Genomic DNA, 21,015 nt, shown 5'->3' with positions numbered 1-21,015 from the left:
CCGAAAAATCCCATTAAAATTGCTTTATCCAGAACAATCAGGCCACAACCTGATTGGCCTGGTTCTCCTTATTCACCTCGTCCCTGACCGATTTGATTTCCACCCCTTTCAGGAGACCATCTAGCACGGCCCTCAACTCCCGTAGGAACCGAGTGACTTCTTGCTCTGTTCCTATAGTAATCCGCAAACAGCCCTCACATCCGAGTTCCTTGCCCCGGAACCGGACAACGACACCCCGCTTCTCAGCCATAGCCTCGTATGCCGCCAAGGCCACAGCGTTACTGGGCTTTCCGCCTTCACTGGCAGGCTTGTCGAGCATTTCTACGAGAAGGAAGTTGGATTCCTGACCACCGAGGAAACGGCCCACACCTGGGATCTTGGGGAGCTCTTGTAACATTCGTTCGCGCTGAGCGATGATTTGTTCGCGGTACTTGCGCATAACGGCCATGTTCTCAGGTGACAGGGCAGCGGTCGCGATCGCACTTGTCGGGCTGGAGATGTTGTAGGGGGCTTTGAGGCTGTTTAGGAGCCGGGCAATTTCCGGGCTTGTGAATGCAACGCCAAGTCGGATGCCTGCTAATCCAAAGGCCTTGCTCAAAGTTTGCATCACGACCAGGTTGGGCCATTCGGTCACCCACTCGGCAAGACTAGAGCCTTCGGGCGCAAAGTCAATGTATGCCTCGTCCACGATGACCACCCCGTTCCACGTGGGGTGCTCCAGCACCTTTTGAATGTCTTCCTTCTTGATCAGGTTCGCGGTAGGGTTACCAGGCGAGCAGATGTACGCCATTTTGATCGTCGGGTCCGCAGACAACGTCTCGTTGATCTTGTCCGCCTGCAGTTGGAAGCCATTGTTGACGTCCAGGGGCACCTTCACAATCTCGACATCGTTGACTTCCGCGCTGACGGCATACATGCCATACGTAGGAGGGCAGGTAAGAATCTTGTCCTTTCCAGGAACACAGAAACATCTCAAAAGGGCGTCAATGGCCTCGTCGGACCCAACACCCACGAACATGTTCTCCGGCCCCAGGTCCTTCTGTGTGTGAACGTGGGTGTTGCGAAACTTGCAAAACAACTTCTTCAGTTCGATCTGGTGTCTGCGATCATACATCATGTCAGTACGAATGGGGTTGCGTTTGCATGCGATCGCGGAAATCGCTCAGCTTACGGGTCTGGGTATCTGTTCAAGCCCAGGAAATCAATCTCCGGCTTCGAAGACACCGACGAGCCTCCATTAACTGTGGATTTCTCAGGTGTACCTTCAGAATTGAGCGCTAGTCCTGGGCCGTAGGCGTTCTCGTTCGCATCGAGCAAGATGTTCGTCCCGTCATCTTTGTAGTCACTGACTCATTAGCTCTTGCGACGGACTTTTGCAAGGGATGACTGGGGAAACACACTCTCTTGCGCATCGGTAAGGTTGCAGCCTTAAGATGTTAGGCCGCACGCACTTTGCAAGATCGAATGGCGACGATTTTGGAGCCATTGTGTTGGTTTGGATGATGACCTAACAAGGAATTTCTTGGAGTTCAAAAAGTGGTGGGGGATAGCGGGGAGACAGAAGATGATAACTCCGGAATCCGGTTTCGGCAATCTGACTCAACTACTTGCACTGAATGATGACTCAATCCGGCCCACTGCTGTAGATTATTCTATAACATTTTTGTTTATTGTATGTCGAATGATGTGAATGTAGCTGGTGACCGAGTATAGTAGTTACATATGTACTTCATGAAGAAAAATCGAAGAACGCCTCGATATGCCTTAGGATTCCAAGAATCGCCAATCCGTACCACCCGTGTATTGATGACACCCAAGATGAATTGCCCAGAAGGATCTATTCTTGCTTCGAAGAGGGAGACTCCTCGGATGAAGCTTTAGCTTTCCGGCCAGAGGTTCTGTACTTGCTTTGCTTTTCGCTCAAGTAGCGCCAGGTTCTGCTGATCCCTGAAGTAAACAAACCCTTGATGGTCTGAACGGTACTTGGCCAACGAATCGTCTCCATTATTGACGCCTGTACTTCCTTTTTGAGGTTCTCGTCAGCCGCGATTCGTTGCTCGAATGGACCGCCCTGCCTCCGTCGCACTATTTCCGAGTCGCTGTCGCTGCTCTCCTTCATCATTTTGTTGAACTCGACTCGGGGAATTTCGAATCGAGACTGATACTGAAAGTACAACTTCTGCTTGAATGATTCGGGTAACCGCCGTACCATATTGCCCCGCTTCACCGGGTCCATATCCTGTGTAAGACGCACGTTCGCATTGGGGTCGTCGATCCAATCTTCTTCCGTGCAGCGTCTGTCGTTGAACGTGACGTTGGGAAGATTCTCAATGAGAGGTGCATATAGCCGCCGGAAGTGCGCCATTTGGCCGGAGACGATATTCCGCACTTTCCGGGGGTCCTCCGCTGGTAGTGACATACGGAGGTCTCCCATATAGCTGATTCCCGCGATGGTGGTGTACAGCTCGAATTCGCTGAACTCTGCGGGCAATAGCAGCAGTGCTACCCGGACCGCAGACAGGAGGTTAATCTGGTTGGCTAAGCGCACCCTGGGGTGGTCGCGCAGGATCTTCACTGGTTTCTGTAACCGTCCGGCGAGATACAATGTGTCCCATTGACTGAGATCCCTACACAGGGTATCGAGGTTCACGACTCCGTATTTGATCAGCGTGCCATTAACCGTCACGTAAGGATTGAAGTATACGCCTGCCCCGAATCTGTCTTGTACCTGGGAAACCATGTAAGACCCCGTAGACCCCAATGCGGAGTAATGGTCACGGTGTTGACTCAGGTTTAGTGCGTGCCAATGCTGACTATATGATACTCCAAATATAAAATCAATCATCTTTCCCTTGCCCTGCTGCATATTCTGAATTGCTGCCGGGGCCGATGGGTGACATTGACTGGACCCGGCTGCACTGCCGGACTGAGGGAAGACGCCGGAACCATAGGCGAAAGCATATCGGATCGGAGCGCGGAACTGCCACAGAATCTGACGCAGGGCCTCTTTGAATTCTTGGTTAATGATCATATGCTGATTGACGCCAAAGTCTTTGGACGGTAATTCTGAAAAGGCAGAGATTGAAAGATTTGGATTCTCGTCCCAATCCGCTGGCTCCGAGAGCGAAGAGGAGGTAGAGAACGAAGCTGTAGATTGCGACGGCGTCCAGAGACCATGGCTGGAAGGGTTGGAGCTTCTTCTTAAGGAATCATGGTTACCCGAGGGCAAGAAGGTATCGATTGATGAACTCGAACGAGAGTCGTTGGAAAAAGAGCGTAGAGAAGTCCGCGTTCGGGAGCATCGCGGGATTGACGGATAAAGAGAGCATAAACGCATGTAAGAACCCGGCTGAGTCTTTTCAAAAAGAGCCTGATGGGAAACTGGGTTAGCATCTTGCTAAGCTGAGACCAGATTAAGTGATAAAGGTGGGAAGGTCTTACGGTCACTTCTTGCATCATCACGATTCCGATGAAGGAGAATGAAGGGGAACGTGTATAGCAGTGGCAACGACGGTGTCAAAAAACAAACAGCAATTGAAATCAAAATCTCAAACCAACATCTTCGAGAATAAAGATCAGATTAGAATTGAGAGTCTATTGAAGAATTTGCGCAATAACAAAACGACAGTACATATGGCCGAGGATCACAAGCAATTTTATTTGAGAAACATCAAGTAAGTAACAAGCAGACTCAACCTAAATCACGGGGGCGGCACACTCTTCGATCTGACGTACTCTCGGCAGCGTTCTCGGCCTGTCCAGCGCTGGCGGCTATGCTATCCGTGGGGCTCTTGCGGCCTGAGGCATTAAAAGGACCAATTGAGCATCAAGCCTCTCGAAACCGAGGGTAGGGACAAAGTCATGGATTTGAATATAAGCCATTTATCCAAGCCCTTGTATGAATTCCGACCGATTCTATACCTTAAAGTGGTTATCTAATAGGTAACATCGGACTTGCATACATACATAAGATCACAAAGAAATGAAGAAAGCTTGGTGACGAAACAGTTCCCGACCAGAATTGAAGTCTCTTTTTCGCCCATGCGCCATGCTGCCCATAATACGTACAAGTGGACGAACTTTTCGATGTTTTATTCTGTGCTTTCTTGATCCCCTTCCTGCAACCACTTGTTGCCGTCGTTACCACGTAGCAAGACTCTCCAACTTTGGTTTCGTTATCCGAGGGTATAATAGTAGTCTCAATTCAAGATCACTTCCGGGCGCATCTCATTGAGCGCAATGAATTGCACTGAAAAAAACGTAGACCCTGGTCCTCTAGCAGAGCAGAGAGACAGAGACATAACCCCAGAGGACCTCAGTCCGACTCTTACGCAACTGACTCATGAAGATGTGAAAGGCGCACAAAGGGTCTTCTGCGAACGATTGTGTCGCTCAAAAAAGACATGTGTACTGATGTAGTCCGGAGCGATTAGATTACCCAGCGATAACTGGCATAGCGGCCGGCGGTTTCACTCCTTCGGATGATCTTAACGACCTGTCCCCGCCGCAAACCCAAGTACCTCGCAACAGGATCAGAGACCTGGATACGAGGCAGTTGCGACTCCTTCAATCGATACCGCTGGAGCAGATTCTTCTTCTCCTCTGGGCTCAGCAGGACGTGTCTGGGAACCAATTCGTGACGGGTGATGTTGACCAGTAGATCCTGCTCCTGGAAATGCTCACAGATACGACCGGGGATACCACTCAGGAGGCGCACAGCAGATGGGGAGATTGGCGTCTGAGTGATGAAGACTCCGGTGTGAAAGTTGTTCTCGTCGACAAAGTGATTGAAGGCTCGAACTTGCTTGGTACCGACACCGGTGGAATCGGCACAGAACTCAACATAGATAGTACCACAGTCAGGTTGAGGGTCCGGGTTGGCGGGGGTGGGCAAAGGTGTGTATTTGGCTTGCATGGCTGCTGTGGGACGAGCGCTGATTTTCATCTTGGTGCGGCTATATGGTTGAAGAAAGTGCGTTAGACGAATTGAACAACTGTTCCAAAGAGGTCCAGGGTAGTCGCATACTCAGGGAATCCCACAGGATCCGCATATTTCTGTCTAAATTCATCTAGGGGAATTTGAATCTCTTCTTCTGTGACTTCGTACCCCTATGGCAGAACAATCATGTAAGCATAACCGCACGACAACATAGCGCAAACAAATAAATGTTCCAGAGAAACCCACCCGATCCGCCAGCATCTCGAATACAGTCCTCCAGGTTCGCCAAAGTCTGGTCATCTCGCGGTCGGCCTCCGCGGAGCTGGTGTATTCTTCATCCATGGCTGAAAATTGAAGTAACCGCGCCTGTCCGCTGCCTCAAGAAAAATAATGTGACAAGCAAAAGAAATGCTATCTCGGTGAGAGCGCCGAGCAATATGTCAGGCGCAGACGGAGGTTGTATGGAAGAAACTGGTGGATAAGTAGGAATTTGGAGACCATCAGTGATCGAAGTTCTCGAAAAATCGGGCGGACCTGCGCTAAGAGCGCCAATGGTAAGCGCGGCCAACGCCAGTAAAGGCCAGACTTACCATAGAAGAGCTAGGCAAAAAAAGAGAGTGTGACCCAGGGAAAGAAGAGAGGCACAAGTCCTCGGTCCCCTTCCCCAACTTTCCGCCTACCTGGCAATTATCAATTATTTTTGTGTACTACTCTCGTGTTACTACCCTCCTTTCTTCCCACTCCCCTGAGCTGCATCTTTCTGCGATTGATCCACACGATCAATCTCGGCTCACTTTTGAGTTTCTCCTCACTCAACTCTTCCTTCTTTGTTCCCCCCTCTTTGATTCTCAAAAGTCATGGCTGCCGCCGCCAATGCCGCTCCTGCCACGGAGCAGAAAGCCAGGCCGAACAAGCCCAACGAGGAGGCTTTCAAGGCTGATCTCGCCCAGGCTGAAAAGGAGCATGCTGCTGTCCAGGAGAAATTGGTATGTGAGGTCTCCGTCAATTGATAACGTCCATTGTTTTGTTGCTTTATTGTTTGTTTCATGCTCCGCACAATGCGCCTCTTTTTTTTATTTCTTCCCATACCTCTACCCCTCCTTCTGTGGAAAACGACCCTCACACATTCTACCATTTCTTCTTCTGCTTTAATGATATGTGTATACAATCAGTTGCAGATAGCATGACATATATAAAGATACTGACTATGCGCAGAACCAAATCAAGGCCAAGATCGAGAGCGCCAAGCCTAACAACCAGGACTCGCCCGCAGCCAAGAGACAACAGGAACTTCGTGCTGAGCTCTCCTCCATTCGTCAAAAGCAGCAGGGATTCAAGGCCTCAAGAACGAGCACGCAGGAGAAGATCAATGCTCTGGAGTCGACCCTCAAGGCCCGTATTACCGAACAGAACAACTCCCGCACTCGCATGCCATTCAAGAATGTCGAGGACATTGATCGTGAAATCGCCCGTCTTGAGAAGCAAGTCGATTCTGGTACTCTCCGCTTGGTGGATGAGCGCAAGGCTCTCTCCGACATCTCGACTCTTCGTAAGCAGCGCAAGAACTTTGCCGGCTTGGATGAGCAGCAGAAGGTCATCAACGACCTGAAGGCGCAGATTGCTGCACTCAAGAAGACTCTCGACAACCCCGAAGCCAAGGCTCTGAGCGACAAGTACACTGAGATCCAGAAGGAGCTCGATGCCATCAAGGCCGAACAGGACGGTGCCTTCAAGAATCTGAACGCTCTGAGAGACGAGCGCACTAAGCTGCACGCTGAGCAGCAGAAGAAGTGGACTGCCATCCGTGAGATCAAGGACAACTACTACAAGGCCCGCAAGGCGTACAAGGAGTATGAGGACGAGGCCTGGAGGATCCGCCGGGAGAAGCAAAAGGCCCAGCGTGAGGCCTTTGAGCGCGAAAAGAGGAAGAAGATCGCCGACAAGAAGCTCGAGGAGGCGTCCCGTCCCGCTTACACCGACGAGATTCTCATCGCGCAAGGTCTTATCCGCCACTTCAACCCGTCCTACGACTTCTCCACCCTTGGTCTCGATGACAAGAAGGATCAGTCTTCCGCTTTCCGTGCTCAGGTCGGTCGTACCGTTGACGACTCCAACATCAAGGGCATGAAGGTCCTGAAGAAGGAGGACCGCGAGGAAGACTACTTCGTCGGCACCGGCGGCAAGAAGGGCAAGAAGGGTAAGAAGGGTACCGCCAATGGCAGCCCTGCCCCCGGAACTCCTGCCGAGCCCACCAAGTTCAACCTCAACGTCGGTGTCATTGAGGACTTTGCCAAGGTTAAGATCGACCCTCCTATGAACCAGTCCGATGTTCCTGCTGTTGTCGAGAAGCTTGCCGACAAGGTCACCGAGTGGAAGAAGAACCAGGCCGCTAAGACTGAGGAGGTGAGTTGACAATAGTTATCAGAGATATTTGCAGGCGATTTCGATGTGCTGACTGATTTGTGTAGAACATCAAGAAGGCTCAGGAGGAGATCAAGCGTCTGGAGGAGGAAGAGGCGAACTCTGACAGCCAGCGTGCCACCGACCATGCCAAGAAGGTCGCTATTGAGAACAACAGTGCCAATGGCAAAGTCTCCGCCGAAGCTGAGCTGAAGCAGGAGAACGATGCCACCGCCGATGTCTCCGAGGAGCTCCAGAAGGCTACGATTGAGGACACGGCATGAAGAGAAACACGAACGATATAGACTCGATCTATGCCCATCGCATGCACATTCCATTGCATCAGCGGGTGCTTTTTGACATTCTAGATCTGCAAGAGCTTCTCCGAAGTTTGCATCCTCATTTTCTGCGATTTCCCAAGCATTGCCAACCGAAGCTCTTTCCGGAGCCCTCTCCTCCCTTCCCGCACCACCTACATGAGATGCCAGTGGATTTTTGCCATGGCGGACTCCCAATTTCCTTTTCTTGTTCTGTCTTTATATATCATGTGATACAGCCTTCTTCTGGAGGTGACTCGGCATTTCCCCTCGTGACTTATATTCTCTTGTGTAATTTCAGGATTCATTTCCGTTCTGCTCCCTGTGCCGTGTGCCATCGCATGCAACCCCTGTCTCCTCTCCGATTCATGTGGTCTTCAAAAGTGTTTGCAGAGAAGGCAAAAACATTGGTTTAGCGAGTTCATTTCAGCCTGTAAGTAACGACATGAGCGACTGGAAATACTATTTAGGAGATCATTGCCTGCCTGATACTTCAAGTAGAGTATCATAACATAACATCATGAGCAGAGATGCTGCCCTCATGACCAAACACCTCTGTCAGGAAACCCACAATTGTATCCAACTGGGTCGCATCTAAGAGCCAATCTTCGCTTTGCTGCGAACCAGGATGAGCATCCCACACCACCTTGACAAACCCCAAGCGGTTTAATGCCTTGTAGGCCGTCAGCCCTGTTTGAATATCCACGCATGGATCATCCTCAAGGTCGCTCAGAAGAACCGGAGTCTCCAGCGACGCCTCCCCATCCACCGAATCCGCTGGAAACGCTTCTGACCCTCCCATCCTCACTTCCTCTTTAGCAAGCCGCCCCTGGCCCCGACCATCTAATCCCTCGACCCTCTCCGCGAAAGGAACCCACCCGCTCACACCCACAAACCCACCCAGTCGTCTCCGCGCAGCGAGTAATGCAGCAATCGCAACGGCCATCCCCTGCCCGAACCCACCCAGCACCACGCGGCGACTGTCCCCATCCAGCCGGATGACTTCCTCTTCTACTATTTGTAGGATGTACTCTGCGCAAGTTTCTAGGTCTTCTTTTTCGTCTTTGATTTCGTTTTCGTGGTCTTTGTCCTCTTTTGTGGAGGGGCTGAACTGTGCTTGGGGTTGTTGGGGAGAATCTGCGTCTGCGTCTTCGTTCGCATCAGCGTCGACGTCGATCCAATTCCCCGGCTTGCATGGCAGGTATCTATCTGTCGGGGCTGAGCGGAGGGAAACACCCAGCGGCAAGAGGGGAAGTATTCAAAGATAGAATTGCCAGTTGCTGTTGTTGAGGCGGCCAGCGCGGCGGCTAGCTCGGCGCCTGTGCTGTTTGTGTCGTGCAGGAGGATGACGGTGGAGGTGTGTGAGGGGTGGAGGGGAAGTAGACATGGCGGGGTGGGAAGAGTTGGGCGACCATTTTGGAGACATCATGAAAATTGGATTGAGAGTAAGTGCGTGGTGTAGCTGTTATATACCTGTGTGAACAGTGTGATTATGTCTAGACTGGGGGATCGCCAATGTCGGTACCTGCTCCGAGGTGCGTAGCGTAGTGTCGCTTGGACCAATGCCAATTGTGCCTAGGTAAAAAATAGTATGGAGAGAGCAATTGGAAAACCGGTTTTTGTCCTTATTGTAATTCCAATGTTTTGGAGTGACTTCTCCCCTTGCATATACTATAGAAATAATATAGTATATTATAAACAGGTGACGGGGAGGTAGTTCAGCTTTATTGTTCCCCTCATGAGCAGTCAGGCCGGCGGTAAGAAAGAAGCAAAAAGGACACCCTGAACAGCCGCGTAGCAAATCATAAAAGTGACTGCCAGGCTTGCATACGAACGCTGCTTCTGACTCCCAACCTCCTTCTTGTCCAGGCGGACCGACGAGTACCCCTTCATGACGAGATCCGCGATCCAGAAATACCACACGGGTAACCCGAAGACATGCGCGTAATGATCTGGACATGATGTTTTGCGAGTGTCAGGATCGCCAGGATGAGCTGAGGAGCCGCCAGGCTGCGCAATAGGCAGCCTCCTCCCGTCAGTCTGCCCGCCTCGACGTTGAGAGTCCAAAGGGCAGAATAGGTCATGATAGCCAGCATTGGACTGGCCAAGGCAAACAGGGGGATATTGGACACAGTCCAGTACCGGAGAAAACCATTGTTCCTATGGGGTTTAGTTAGCGGCGTAACGATTCCAAGTGGGAAACATACCAATAATGGTCCTGGACGAAGCTGTAGATAGATGGAAGAGTCCTACGACACCATATCCTTGGCTCTTCATAGTGCGTATAGGGGTAATTGACGCAGAAATCCCGGTAAGCAATGTACTGCGGTATCACAAAACCAAGACCCGTGCAGACACCAGCTATGCCCACGGCGAGTAGCCGGCGAGATTTTGCAAAGGTGATACCCCCGGTCATGGAATAGAGCACTCTGATTGCTTCTTCGAGGAACAGCAGGCCGTTGAGGATCCCATTGCTGCGAACAGTCGTGGCTAATCCGCACAGGATACCCGCTAGCGGAATGAGAGCATCTTTGAGACCCGTGGAAGCCCCGACGGGCTGAGGCTCTGAACGAAGAGAAAGGAGCCCGCGAAGCACAAGAGAGCATAAGTACTCTCCCCGTACGGAGCCGAAAGGAAGAGCCCAGCAGGTGAGAAGATATGTAAACAGGCCGCGACGAATGCCAGCATGCGACCCTGCCTTCCGGAAAATATGGCACACCCCAGATAGTAGAGGACTAGCACCGACAGGCCATGAGCTGCATGAGCTATGATAATACCAGCGATGTGTTCCCTAAATGCGTAGTCTACAGCGCCTGTCTTTTGGAGAGCTGGGTAATTGATTAGTCGGCCAGTGTGCAACAGGTTAAAAGGCGCTCACCACTGGCAAAGAAATTGATGAGCTTGGTGAAGCCATAACCGAAAGCCCATTCTTGCTCGAAAATATAGCCCCGGCTTGCGACCTCGGTGAAATATATAGCGTCCCATCTGGTCAGCTTGGTGGAAACCAGGCGCAAGCTCGCTGTAAATGGGCCATCGCCGACTGCATTGGTTGCATTACGGTCCAACCGAAGCGTGGTTGAAGTGTCGTATCCAGGGCCAGGGCTGAAGACAGCCAGGAAAAGAAGAAGAGTTTTCCAGAATGCAAAGACAGTCAGTAATGATTTATATGGGCGATCAAGGGAAATTGGGAATGACCACGACATATTGTGCCAACATCCAGCGTGCAGAGAAGACGCGTGGAGGATGGGCGCGACCGAGGTGTTGTCATGTAATCTGAACGTTGCCCACCGCAATGCGATACCCTCTTCTACAGCATGCTGGCCGTCACCTACAACCCAACCACATCTTTGTAAGGAAATTGAACGCAATTTGCATAGTTATTGTCTCTTGTATTTTTGCATCAAGTCCAGCTCTTCATCTATGTTTATAAAGTCCTGGCTGAAAATACGCCTCAGCCATGTAATCCTCAACAAGTCATAACCGACCAGCCCCTAGCTTGCAGCCGTTGGCATACTCCCCAACAACGGCCGGCCTCCTCTCCGCATCAGAAGCCGCAAGACGCTTCTCCCGCCTCAAAGCCACCCACAGCAAGATCCCCTGCCCAAGAGCAAACATAGCCTCATCAACAGCCAAAAACCCGATCATCTGCCACCAAGCGGGAATCACCAAGTAGATAGGTACACGTTCCTGCGGCTGGTCCAGGTACGCCTTCCACGGGAAAGCAAGCCTCGGGACCCAGGACGCAGCCGAGAGCATGAAGACCATTGCTTGGAGTTTGAGCCCGGGTGAACTGAGGTTAAGCGAGGATGCTCGAGCTTGTTTGTACAAGCCTAAAATCAAGAGCGTGACAATAACTGGGACGAGGGCGAAGAGGTGGTAACCCTCGAATAATGCGATTGGGTCACGATCGTACTCGGGACAGTTTGGCTTGTCGGGGGGACAGAAGACGTCCGTTATGGCGTCTATGATCAGTGGGACAAGAGAGATGATGAGGAAGAAGATGTAGATAGCTATGAGCTGGGCCTTTCAGAGGTGGCTGATAGGTTTGAAATAGAGAGAGAGAAGGAATCTATGTATCCTGTTTAGTTCTAATCACATTGATGGTCATAGATAGCTCATAAGGCATTGAATAGTACCCAGACACCTGTTAACTGGACGCAGTTGACCCAGTCAAGGACGGTTATTGGGAGATGGGTCCAGTATCCTGGCCACTCGCGCATATTGACCATCTAAAAGAAGCCAAAAAGACATGTTCTGTGGCGCAAATCAGATTGAACAAAAGGTAGGAAGATGAGATTCCTTTAGCATCCCTGCGCCGCCAGACATGTTGAATCTGAGGTCTAAAAGACGCGAAGGTCAGAAGAAGCACAATCCTGCCTTAGATGTAAGTCATACAGCGGGGAGCTACATTCTGGTTTAGCTACGGAGGATAACACACAGGCTGAGAATGGTAAGCAGCATATCGAACAGTCACCGTTGGGAAGAGCAGACCACCGAGCACACTCAGGCTCTACCTTACGTCTTTTAGGAGACGAGCCGTGGACATCTGCTTTTAGCGTCAAATTAGCAGACCAAGCTAGTTGTTCCCTAGCTCCATTGAGCCAAGACGCGATAATAACTGCTTTTGTAACTATACGCACTCTTGCAAGCTGCACTCTCGTAGTCACTTACCAGGTTTACTTTGCCTGCTATAGGGTTCTAGGGTCTAAATTCTCGTTGAGTAAATTTATATACACATATAACAGAGCCAAAAGAGACCTTTTGCGTAGACCTTCGCAAGATGTTATCAAAGAAGGTCCTTGTCAACCTCCAATCTTGCGGCCCAAATCGCGTCCGATACAAAGCCATGCCCGCACTCCGGGGATGAAACGCCTGGTATCTTCCAGAGCACTTCAGGATCCGACACCTTTACATGGATATAAAAGTAAATGAATCCTAACAGGTATGATTGATTCTAACTAGTATGGCAGGGGGTGTCTGTCACGATTTCTTGATAGTATATCTCCACCATCTCAATGTGTTCAAGTGGGAGTTGAGCGCACCGGCTAATGATCCAGGCTAAGCTCGTCGTGGGGAAGCCTGGAGATTGGAGATCGCGCCGCCCGGACTGGAGGCTTACCCCTAAACTTAATTGAGGATCGGCGGGAAATTTCTGGTCTCCACCGACCGTCTAAGTACTTCTTCTAAGCGACCAAAAAGGGTCTCGTCTCCATCAGGTTGTCCACTAGCCTTGGCTGGATAATACGGCTACAAGATGGAGCCTGGTTCAACATTCTCCTCTATACTAGTCCCATTTCCCAGGAGGGGTGCCTGGGTAGATTCCTAATACCACCCTCCACCCGAACTGCTGCTGCTGCCCAAGGAAGCAGAGGAAACAACCGATAATGGACGAGTCCTTGGCTCCGTATTTGCGATGGACACAGAAAGACCGCCTGTGAGCTCTCAGCCCCAAGCCTGGCCAGAGCAGCAGCGGGTTGACTTCCTGTAGCCCAGGTACGCCGGCAATTTTCCTCGAGCTATAAGGCCCTGAGAAGCTGTTGCGGAGAAGCCCATATCTGTTCGAAGTCACCTTAAGCCGCGTTGATGATAGAGACAGCCCATGCCTTTCGCCTTCATTTTCTTCATCATACCCCTGAAGACTTGAAGCAGATTGAGCTTCCCAAAAGCACACGGCCTCCTCTTTCGCCATGGGTTACTGAAGAATCATGCTTCATTGAACATATTCCGGGCGGCCCCAGCGATGGATGGATGTATTGCCAGACTGCTTTCACTTGTCCACCAAACTAACAGTGCCCTGTTGGATCGGGCCCAAAATTCTAAACCCCAGTGATAATAATGGGCGACCTTTGATTGTGGTACCGGCGTCAGAGCCCGTTGATATTCAAATCATTTAGACTATATGTTTGGAGACCATTCAACATACGCTGCTTGACCACATCCAAGACTGTTTAGTTCAAATAAGATACGAGGATATACCTATATTTCACATTTCTTTCTCGAGGTCTTGCAAGCTATTTAGAGCTCTGTGTGTCAAGGGGATAAGCGCCAGCACTTAGTTAACTAGCGACTATGGAATCAGTTAGTAAGCCACTATGCCTGAGGCACACAAATATATGACATGCAGCCTCGTTCATGATAATGGATTGAGAAGTCCATATTCTTAGTACTAGTAACTACTAATCATCGAAGAGATAGACTGACTTGCCGAAAGCCGAAAGCCAATGTCCAGAGCGCAAGGAGGGGTGGATGAATGCATTACGAATTAAAGGTGGCGGTGCCGGAGTTGACTTTACATGGATGCCTACGACCTTGGAATGGCTCCGTTCTGTCGAACCAGAGATTGAGATACAGTTTTGGGGTGGTCATAGTCGTTCTGGAAATGTCTATAAAACAAGCACGGCTCCTGTCTGTCAGTAGTTTATAAGCTGTCATCGTCATCGTCTAAAAAGCGTGATAAATACTATAGGTACAGCCACAGACCTGCCGAATCCGGAGATCCCGTGCCATCCGCGCCAAGTGCTTGGGGCGCCTCCTTCTTGGAGGACTTGTTAACTTCATCTGACTGACTGATATTCTTAACAATCCTCACCTTTGCCCCTCCTTTTCAATTTTCTTCCTTTACCATATCTCGTATCGGCAGCGCGACGCTCCATATCAACGCAGCGAAATATCTCCTTATCCGGTCTCTTGCAACTAGCTGACAGCTGTCGGCAATCTCCAACCGCTCGCGGAATACTCTCTCTGGACTCGACACCTGAGAAGTCTATTGGAAATAGTGATTCACAGTTTCGGCCTCTATTAGCTGTACATTTTGATAATTCGACTATACTGAGAAACTCGTCACTTTTAAACAAGCATCAAAATGTCATACAACAAGCCGGTTAGTTCCCTATATCTCTCACACTCACTCCTTCCATTTCTTCGCGACTCGGCGTTGGTTGACATCTAACGTGTACTCTCTAGGACGGCCCTCCTCCTTCATATCCTGCGCCCGTTCATGACGCTGGCCCATACGGCCACCCCGGCTCACCTCCTCCTGCTGGCGCAAACCAAGACTACTACAACCAAGGCGGCTACTACCCTCCCCAGAACTACGGCCCCCCTCCCCAGCAAGGATACGGCGGTTACGGCTCGCCGCCTCCCCCGGGTCAACCTATGCACTATCCTCCGCAAGGATACCCGCAACAGCAGCAAGGTTACTATCCGGAAGACCGGGGAAGGTCCTCAGGCGGTGGCATTTGTGCCGGTATCATGGCCGCTCTTGCATGCTGTTGCTGCTTGGATATTCTGTTCTAAGCAGTATGAAGAAAAGCGACTTGGGCCGTTTATAATTGAGGGCAAAGTGCCCTGAACATTCTGTTTCTGCTCGAATACCTTTCTGTCCATCATTTTCTGACTATTCTGCTACGGCGCTGGAACGGATACGGAGCATTATCAGGTCGGGACTCGTCATATCTCCTTTGTGTGGATCCTCTGTCGTTCATTCCCTCATTGTTCCCCATTTGTTGGTTGCCTAAGGCGAGGAGTCTTTATTATTCTTGTCAATATTATTTTTTCCTTTACTATTCGTAAGGATTGAAACCCACATCTCACGAACCAGCCTGACCGTGTTCAATAGGAGCGCCTTGTAAATAAATCATAACATGACATGGCTTCGTAACTCATTATCCAGCGCACAGCATAAAGTTATTATCGTATAATAATGCATCAAATCAAGGGTATCCAAAACAACATCACAAATGCAATCCACCTTTAATCTCCTTATCATCGCCCATCATACGAACTCTCACCCCCATACTCATACGGATCAACCGTCCGATAAGACCCCGACACCCGACTCCTCCTCGACCTCGACCGCGCAGGCGCCACCGGCCCATCAACCGACGAAGGCTCCTCCAAAACCTCCACCACATCCCCCTCATCCGTCCTCGACGCACTCGTCATCGACTCCTCCACCACAATATGGTCGTCATCCGGATGCCGTCTGCGCCGCTCCTCCTCCTCCACCACCTCGATTCTTCCTCCCCGCCGCGGCGCGCCCGCCGCACCCGCCTCCCCAGCGCGGACTCCGTCGTCGTCGACATCGACACGGTGCTGACTTCTACGTCGTCGGGGGGTGGTTTGTTGTTCAGTCCGAGGCCGAGGTAGGCGAGGTAGAGGAGGAAGATGAAGCCTGCGACGCTGCCTAGGACGATTCCTGCTACGGTGCCGGGGGAAGGGCTGTCGTCGAGACGCCCGTAGGAGGCGGGGATGGAGACTGTTGTGTAGCGGCGGAGGGGGGTCATCGCTTTCCCCTTCTTTGGGTATTTTGAAGGGTGGGTTATGGTTGCGTGAGAGTGTTGGAGGGTTAGGTTTGTTGTTGTAGTTGTGTGCTCCGCGGTAATTGGTAATGGTAGTGATTGTTTGGGTGGGTTGGGTATTTGTATGCGTATGATGTTTGTGCAAGCGACATGGGGGGGGGGCATTAACCGCGACTGCGATCGAGTTGCTCCCTTAGGACGGAGTACGGCTGAAATAACAGTGACATTGAGAAAGGAGGAGAGGAAAATGCTCCGGCGTGGGTGAGATGCATGATGTACAGGGTACAGCGGACAGCGGACGGGTCCCGATTATGCGGTGGCTGGGGAGGGTGGGCCATGGGCACCTCGGGAGGATCCGTACCTTTTTACACTACATTTTCTTTTGGCGAGCTAGCAACAAATTATTACTTTCGAATACCTGTGTACTCCGTACAGACGGAAGAAATTACTGGATAAAAAAGGTGAATGTACAGCAGTTTTATTGTAGTACTCGACTATCGTCCTGACGCACTCTGCACTTGACACTGATGACATCTATCAATAAGCTCCCTTCCGTTGACGATAGTTTGGCTGCTTTGATGACTGGATCTTTGATAGGGCAGTCATCACCGGGGTGGTGTTCACCAACTCAAAGTCATCCAACTTGGCACCATCCGATTCGAGGGCCCACAGAGTCAACGCCACCCAATTGGTTCCTTGATAGTTCAGAATACCCTGCGGGACGGGGAAGCTTGTCTGGGGCCGATGTTGCTGACGAACTTGCCGTACTGGTACCCGTTGACATACAGCTGAACCCGGTAAGCTGACTTTGTGCTGTTGCCAAAGTTGAAGTAGAGCGGCACGTCCCACCCGCTTGGGATATCCAGATCGAACTGAGCGGTGTAGAAGCCAATGCCAGGCTTGGACAACCCTTCGAGAGGACTAGCTGACTTCCACTTCTTGCTGGGCGGCTCGGGCTGGTGGAAGCCCTGCCGTTCGGCATACAATCCACCCTCGTTCAGAGGACCGCGGATCTTGTCCTGGTAATCCTCTCCGCCGAGGTTTCCGGTCAATTTCCAGGTGATGGCGGAGGCGTCGCGGCCGGAGAGCTTGTAGGAGAGAATACCCCGGGGGTTCTTCATCTCGTCCGTGCCGACGACCCAGTTCTCGTTGAGGCCCATTGTGTCAACGACAACAGTGAGGACATAGTTCTTGCCTTTCTCGACCTGGGGCAATTTGTAGGTCGAGTTGTAGTCCGCATTCGCATTGAGACCAGTCCATGAGCCGAGGAATGTTCCGTTCAACCAGACGGAACTGCCAAAGGCCGAGCCTCCTTGCGTGCGCACGTCAAAGGTAGTCTCGCTGCCGTCGGCAACAAAGTGACCGCGGTAGATCAGGTAACCGGTATGGAAGCCATAGTCTGACGAGTACAGAGACTTTGGCGTGGTCAAGGGTCGCAGGGTGTTAGGTGTGGTATCCAGGTCGGCAGCCGGCCACGCAGAGTCGTCATAGTTTGACTGAACCTCCGGCAGAGTATCGAGATACTTCCAATCCAGACCCTTCATGCTGGGAATCTTGATCTTAGGAGCACTGTACTTGACCTCGGTAGACCAGATACCATTCTTATCGGTCTTGAACTGGGTCTTCTCGCCATTGATGTACAAGTTCCTGACATTTGATGGGGCTCCAATCACTTCAACTGGGGTAGTTGCGTTGAAATCGGCGGTAAGGTAGAGGCCGGAGCCCTTAGTATAAGCAGTCCGCACAAGGTAACCAGCCTTGACAATAATGGATGAAGCAGTAGTCTTCTCGGAGCTGTAGCCCGTTGACGACTCGTCCTTGTCAAGTTGCGGCACCCAGTAATTGTAAGCAGAGTTCCTATCTACTCGGAATCAGCTTTGAGGAGTAAAATCACAGGCAGAATACTTACCCAGCAGGAAGATTTTGAGGTCGCCAATCTGAACAATACGCCGGGAAGACGACACATCCCAGGCGACCACAACAACATCCCCAACCTTCTTCGAAGTGAATTCTGAATTAGATCCTTCGACGACATGGACATCGGACTTGAGTGAAACGGCCAGCTCGTGGTGCTCCCCAGGTCCACCATACAAGACGAGAACTTTGCTGTCCCCAAACTTCTTCCAGGTGAAGACTTCGGCCGTCGAGTAGAGAATATTGGTTCCCCCGACGTTGTAGTCCACAACATGAACCTTGGAATCACGCCCATTGAGCGTCAGGGTACCGCCGAGCTGGGGAACTGTGAGCTTTCCAGCGCTGGTTGGGAGGCTGAGTTTGTACGGGGTGGATGCCTGGCTGGTGTAATCCGTATGTCTGACGACAAAGTACGATCCAGTGCCATTGCCAAGCAAAGGAGTGACGGTCAGATCAGCAGTGTCGGCATAACCGGAGGTAGTCAAATTGCCAGGTGTAGCCAGAAGGTAAGACGGCGAGGCTCTCACGAAGTTACCAATCAACTTGAGTTCGCTGTACTTCTCTCGAGCGACATCGCGAGATTCGGTCAGCGGCGATCCGTAATCATAGGACGTGTATCCACCGGGATGGCCAAGGTTACCCCAGTTCGTGCCGCCAAAGGTCTAAGCGTGTCAGCGCTGGTCAATCGTAAGCAGGATCTTTCCATACCATGTACAAGTTCAGGATAGCAGCTCCAAAACTCAGGTCATTTTTGTAGAAGACTCTTTCGAACTCATGATTGACGAGGGCGGCGCATGCTTCAAAGCCGGGTCCACCCCATGGATCGAAGGAGCCTGCTTGGAACTTCACGACTTTTAGTAATGTCCGGATCGAAAGACATGAGATCACACACCTCAACAAGAGAGTACGGGGTTGTCGGGCTCTCCCTCAAGTGATCCGTCCGGAAAGTAGTTGGCAGGTTACCCTTGGGCCAAACGCTTGGGTGTCCCTGGTTCCATTAGAATGGCTTAAAGCTTCAAGAAAACTCAATCTTACACAGTCAAATCCTAGCCTGATCCAAGCAAGTTAGAATTGTCTTTGCAGAAGGTGGAACTTGGACTCACGGATAGTTATCGTGACCATAGATGTCAACCTCTCCCTTGCCCGTCCCAGGGGCATTGTGTCCTCCAGCCCAGGCATCGTTATTGATCAAGGGTACGACAATACCAGCGTTACGAGCCTGGTCGATGACATACTGCATGTAGTCCCCGTCGGGGAAAGTGGCATTACAGCACGCACCGCTGTACTCATTCTCCGGCTGATAGAGGATGACCGGGCCCCATTTGTGATTTGACCTTTGGCAACAGTAGCAGCAACATTGGCAATGTAGCTAATCCAGAGTTAGCAGCTTTTGAGACTATAAAGCAATCGTAAGTCACATACTTATCAGTAGCTTTTAGGTACGCGGGATCGGACGTTCGCAGGGTTCCCTTCACTCTCTGCAACCATCCAGGGAAACCACCGCCCGAAGCCTCGGCATTGATGTAAGGACCAGGGCGAGCGAGGAGATAGATTCCTGCCTGCTTAGCCGCGTCAAAGAAAGGCTCGAGGGCAAAGTTGCCTTCAGCCCTGTACTCGCCGGGTTTTCCTTCGAGGAGGGCCCAGTCGACGTAGAATGAAACGCAATTGAACCCCAGGGCCTTGATTTTCTGGAAGACATCGAGCCACAGCGAAGGAACTGGCAGTCTACACAATGTAAGAACCTCCGTTCCGTAGCAATCTAGAGTAGATCACCAAATTTGGTACGTACCTGAAAGGGTGAACTTCGCCGCTGAAAATCATGATTCTCTCGCCATTGACAAACAGTGACTTGTCATCCCAGGTGACCTAGAGCTACGTCTGAGTACGCATTGATCAAGTATCGAGTTTCCGATCTCACATACGTATTTCTGTAACAATTCCCGCTTTGCAGGATCCGAATGCTCCATAACAGTAAAGCCATTGAGCTTGTGCTTGATGGAAGCACCCGCTGCCTGGGCTGCCAGCAAGGCAACTGCGCAGACAGAGAGAAGCTTCATAGTGTTTCTTCAAGAGTAAACCAGAAGAATGAAGCTTACAAGGGAGGGAATGCAAGGTCTTCTAAGAGCTGGCAGCTTGACTGCAGGGGGGCAGGAGCTTCGGCTTAATATATGACGGAATTGACACCCCGCATGATCCTCCGAGAAGTAAAATGAGAGAAATGTCGATCCTAGCCATCCACAAGTCTCCCCATTGCACCGTGCCTATCGTCATTGCTCATCAAGCACAACAACAAACCGGTGGAGAGGCGATGTGGGCCCTTGGAAAGAGACCAGAACAGATCTGCCACGGCCTCGCTGTATGCATGCATCATTCGTGCTAGCAGAGACCGAGGCGGAGACGAGTCGAATCCGGAAGGTGGCGATGCAGGGATCGCGAGAGGCACTAAGTGAGCTGCCCTTATTGTGGAGGAGAGAAGTCGCAGGGGATGTCTTTGCACTTGATTCGGAGCGGAAATTGGGCCGACGATCCTCCACATTAAAGTCAACAAACTAGTGCAGTTTGCGATAACGCGGGGCCAACGGCCTGCAATTTTTCCTCATATCGGAGACATGCCGGAGAATGATGCGATAGTCAATGCCCCGAGTCTTGCAATTGACTCGCATTATGACGATGATGCAGTGGCAGGGCCGCATTCACTTGCATAATCACCGTATCGATTCTCTGTCATCTCGCTTGTCCAGACTCCAAGACTCATGCAAGGGACAGTTGAATCCTCTGGACATGCTCGGTCAGAACGAGTAACGATTCAACATTCAATGACGAGGTTTTTTCCATTGCTGCTGATATTCTCTTGCAATGATTTCCATCAGGGTCCTCTTGACTCCAGGTCAGTGTAATCCAAGCTTTCGGACGGCTGTAGAGGAAGCGGACTTGCGGGTCACGGTGGACTCGGTGGACTCAGTGGAGTGTACAATGTGGAGTCCAGAATCTGCTAAGTTCTTTCTCTTCTATTCTCCTCCGTAGTCTGACCGTTCTCTGATTGCATGATTGATGCAAGTGGCTGATTTGTTTGCTAAATTGGGAGCTTGGTACCTATCTCCGGCAAGAGTCCCTTAAGTCTAATCAATCCCAAAAGCTCAGTCGC

At 51.0% G+C, this 21,015-nt stretch overlaps 9 protein-coding genes across 9 annotated transcripts; 2 read left to right on the top strand and 7 right to left on the bottom strand.

Annotated features, from left to right (window-relative positions):
- Positions 1 to 37: 37 nt before the first annotated feature.
- P174DRAFT_503747 (histidinol-phosphate transaminase) lies at positions 38 to 1,539 on the bottom strand (the record flags this gene model as incomplete). The annotated part of the gene is made up of 3 exons (XM_024831177.1): positions 1,401 to 1,539; positions 1,172 to 1,345; positions 38 to 1,100 (listed from the first exon to the last, which is right to left on the bottom strand). The coding sequence occupies exons 1-3, from the start codon at positions 1,484 to 1,486 to the stop codon at positions 38 to 40; spliced, it is 1,323 nt and encodes a 440-aa protein (XP_024682513.1). The 5' UTR covers positions 1,487 to 1,539.
- Positions 1,540 to 1,652: 113 nt separating this feature from the next.
- On the bottom strand, positions 1,653 to 3,647 carry P174DRAFT_503746 (phosphatidate cytidylyltransferase). Its single transcript, XM_024831176.1, has 2 exons — positions 3,442 to 3,647; positions 1,653 to 3,370 (listed from the first exon to the last, which is right to left on the bottom strand). Exons 1-2 carry the CDS (start codon positions 3,457 to 3,459, stop codon positions 1,838 to 1,840), a joined length of 1,551 nt encoding a protein of 516 aa, XP_024682512.1. The 5' UTR covers positions 3,460 to 3,647; the 3' UTR covers positions 1,653 to 1,837.
- A 782-nt stretch (positions 3,648 to 4,429) lies between these two features.
- Positions 4,430 to 5,281, bottom strand: P174DRAFT_370626 (DNA-directed RNA polymerase core subunit RPB5; the record flags this gene model as incomplete). Its single annotated transcript, XM_024822342.1, has 3 exons — positions 4,430 to 4,955; positions 5,027 to 5,109; positions 5,186 to 5,281. 3 exons carry the CDS (start codon positions 5,279 to 5,281, stop codon positions 4,430 to 4,432), a joined length of 705 nt encoding a protein of 234 aa, XP_024682511.1.
- Positions 5,282 to 5,796: 515 nt separating this feature from the next.
- On the top strand, positions 5,797 to 7,623 carry bfr1 (putative nuclear segregation protein (Bfr1); the record flags this gene model as incomplete). The annotated part of the gene is made up of 3 exons (XM_024822370.1): positions 5,797 to 5,925; positions 6,155 to 7,342; positions 7,408 to 7,623. The coding sequence occupies 3 exons, from the start codon at positions 5,797 to 5,799 to the stop codon at positions 7,621 to 7,623; spliced, it is 1,533 nt and encodes a 510-aa protein (XP_024682510.1).
- Positions 7,624 to 9,402: 1,779 nt separating this feature from the next.
- Positions 9,403 to 10,859, bottom strand: P174DRAFT_512164 (DUF409 domain protein; the record flags this gene model as incomplete). Its single annotated transcript, XM_024831858.1, has 5 exons — positions 9,403 to 9,543; positions 9,615 to 9,816; positions 9,864 to 10,221; positions 10,269 to 10,484; positions 10,535 to 10,859. The coding sequence occupies 5 exons, from the start codon at positions 10,857 to 10,859 to the stop codon at positions 9,403 to 9,405; spliced, it is 1,242 nt and encodes a 413-aa protein (XP_024682509.1).
- A 271-nt stretch (positions 10,860 to 11,130) lies between these two features.
- P174DRAFT_512163 (uncharacterized protein) lies at positions 11,131 to 11,876 on the bottom strand (the record flags this gene model as incomplete). The annotated part of the gene is made up of 2 exons (XM_024831857.1): positions 11,131 to 11,679; positions 11,793 to 11,876. The coding sequence occupies 2 exons, from the start codon at positions 11,874 to 11,876 to the stop codon at positions 11,131 to 11,133; spliced, it is 633 nt and encodes a 210-aa protein (XP_024682508.1).
- Positions 11,877 to 14,518: 2,642 nt separating this feature from the next.
- On the top strand, positions 14,519 to 14,952 carry P174DRAFT_420488 (uncharacterized protein; the record flags this gene model as incomplete). The annotated part of the gene is made up of 2 exons (XM_024824866.1): positions 14,519 to 14,536; positions 14,620 to 14,952. 2 exons carry the CDS (start codon positions 14,519 to 14,521, stop codon positions 14,950 to 14,952), a joined length of 351 nt encoding a protein of 116 aa, XP_024682507.1.
- A 468-nt stretch (positions 14,953 to 15,420) lies between these two features.
- Positions 15,421 to 15,941, bottom strand: P174DRAFT_460048 (uncharacterized protein; the record flags this gene model as incomplete). The annotated part of the gene is made up of 2 exons (XM_024829837.1): positions 15,421 to 15,640; positions 15,667 to 15,941. 2 exons carry the CDS (start codon positions 15,939 to 15,941, stop codon positions 15,421 to 15,423), a joined length of 495 nt encoding a protein of 164 aa, XP_024682506.1.
- Positions 15,942 to 16,660: 719 nt separating this feature from the next.
- On the bottom strand, positions 16,661 to 19,927 carry P174DRAFT_420486 (glycoside hydrolase family 35 protein; the record flags this gene model as incomplete). The annotated part of the gene is made up of 9 exons (XM_024824865.1): positions 16,661 to 17,817; positions 17,866 to 18,532; positions 18,579 to 18,713; positions 18,763 to 18,858; positions 18,906 to 18,921; positions 18,974 to 19,204; positions 19,293 to 19,595; positions 19,660 to 19,736; positions 19,793 to 19,927. The coding sequence occupies 9 exons, from the start codon at positions 19,925 to 19,927 to the stop codon at positions 16,661 to 16,663; spliced, it is 2,817 nt and encodes a 938-aa protein (XP_024682505.1).
- Between the last annotated feature and the right edge of the window lie 1,088 nt (positions 19,928 to 21,015).

This window comes from Aspergillus novofumigatus, assembly GCF_002847465.1.
Source record: "Aspergillus novofumigatus IBT 16806 chromosome Unknown P174scaffold_4, whole genome shotgun sequence".
Classification (NCBI taxonomy): domain Eukaryota; kingdom Fungi; phylum Ascomycota; class Eurotiomycetes; order Eurotiales; family Aspergillaceae; genus Aspergillus; species Aspergillus novofumigatus.
The sequence above is the reverse complement of the archived record's forward strand: the minus strand, read 5'-3'. Positions and strand labels throughout refer to the sequence as shown.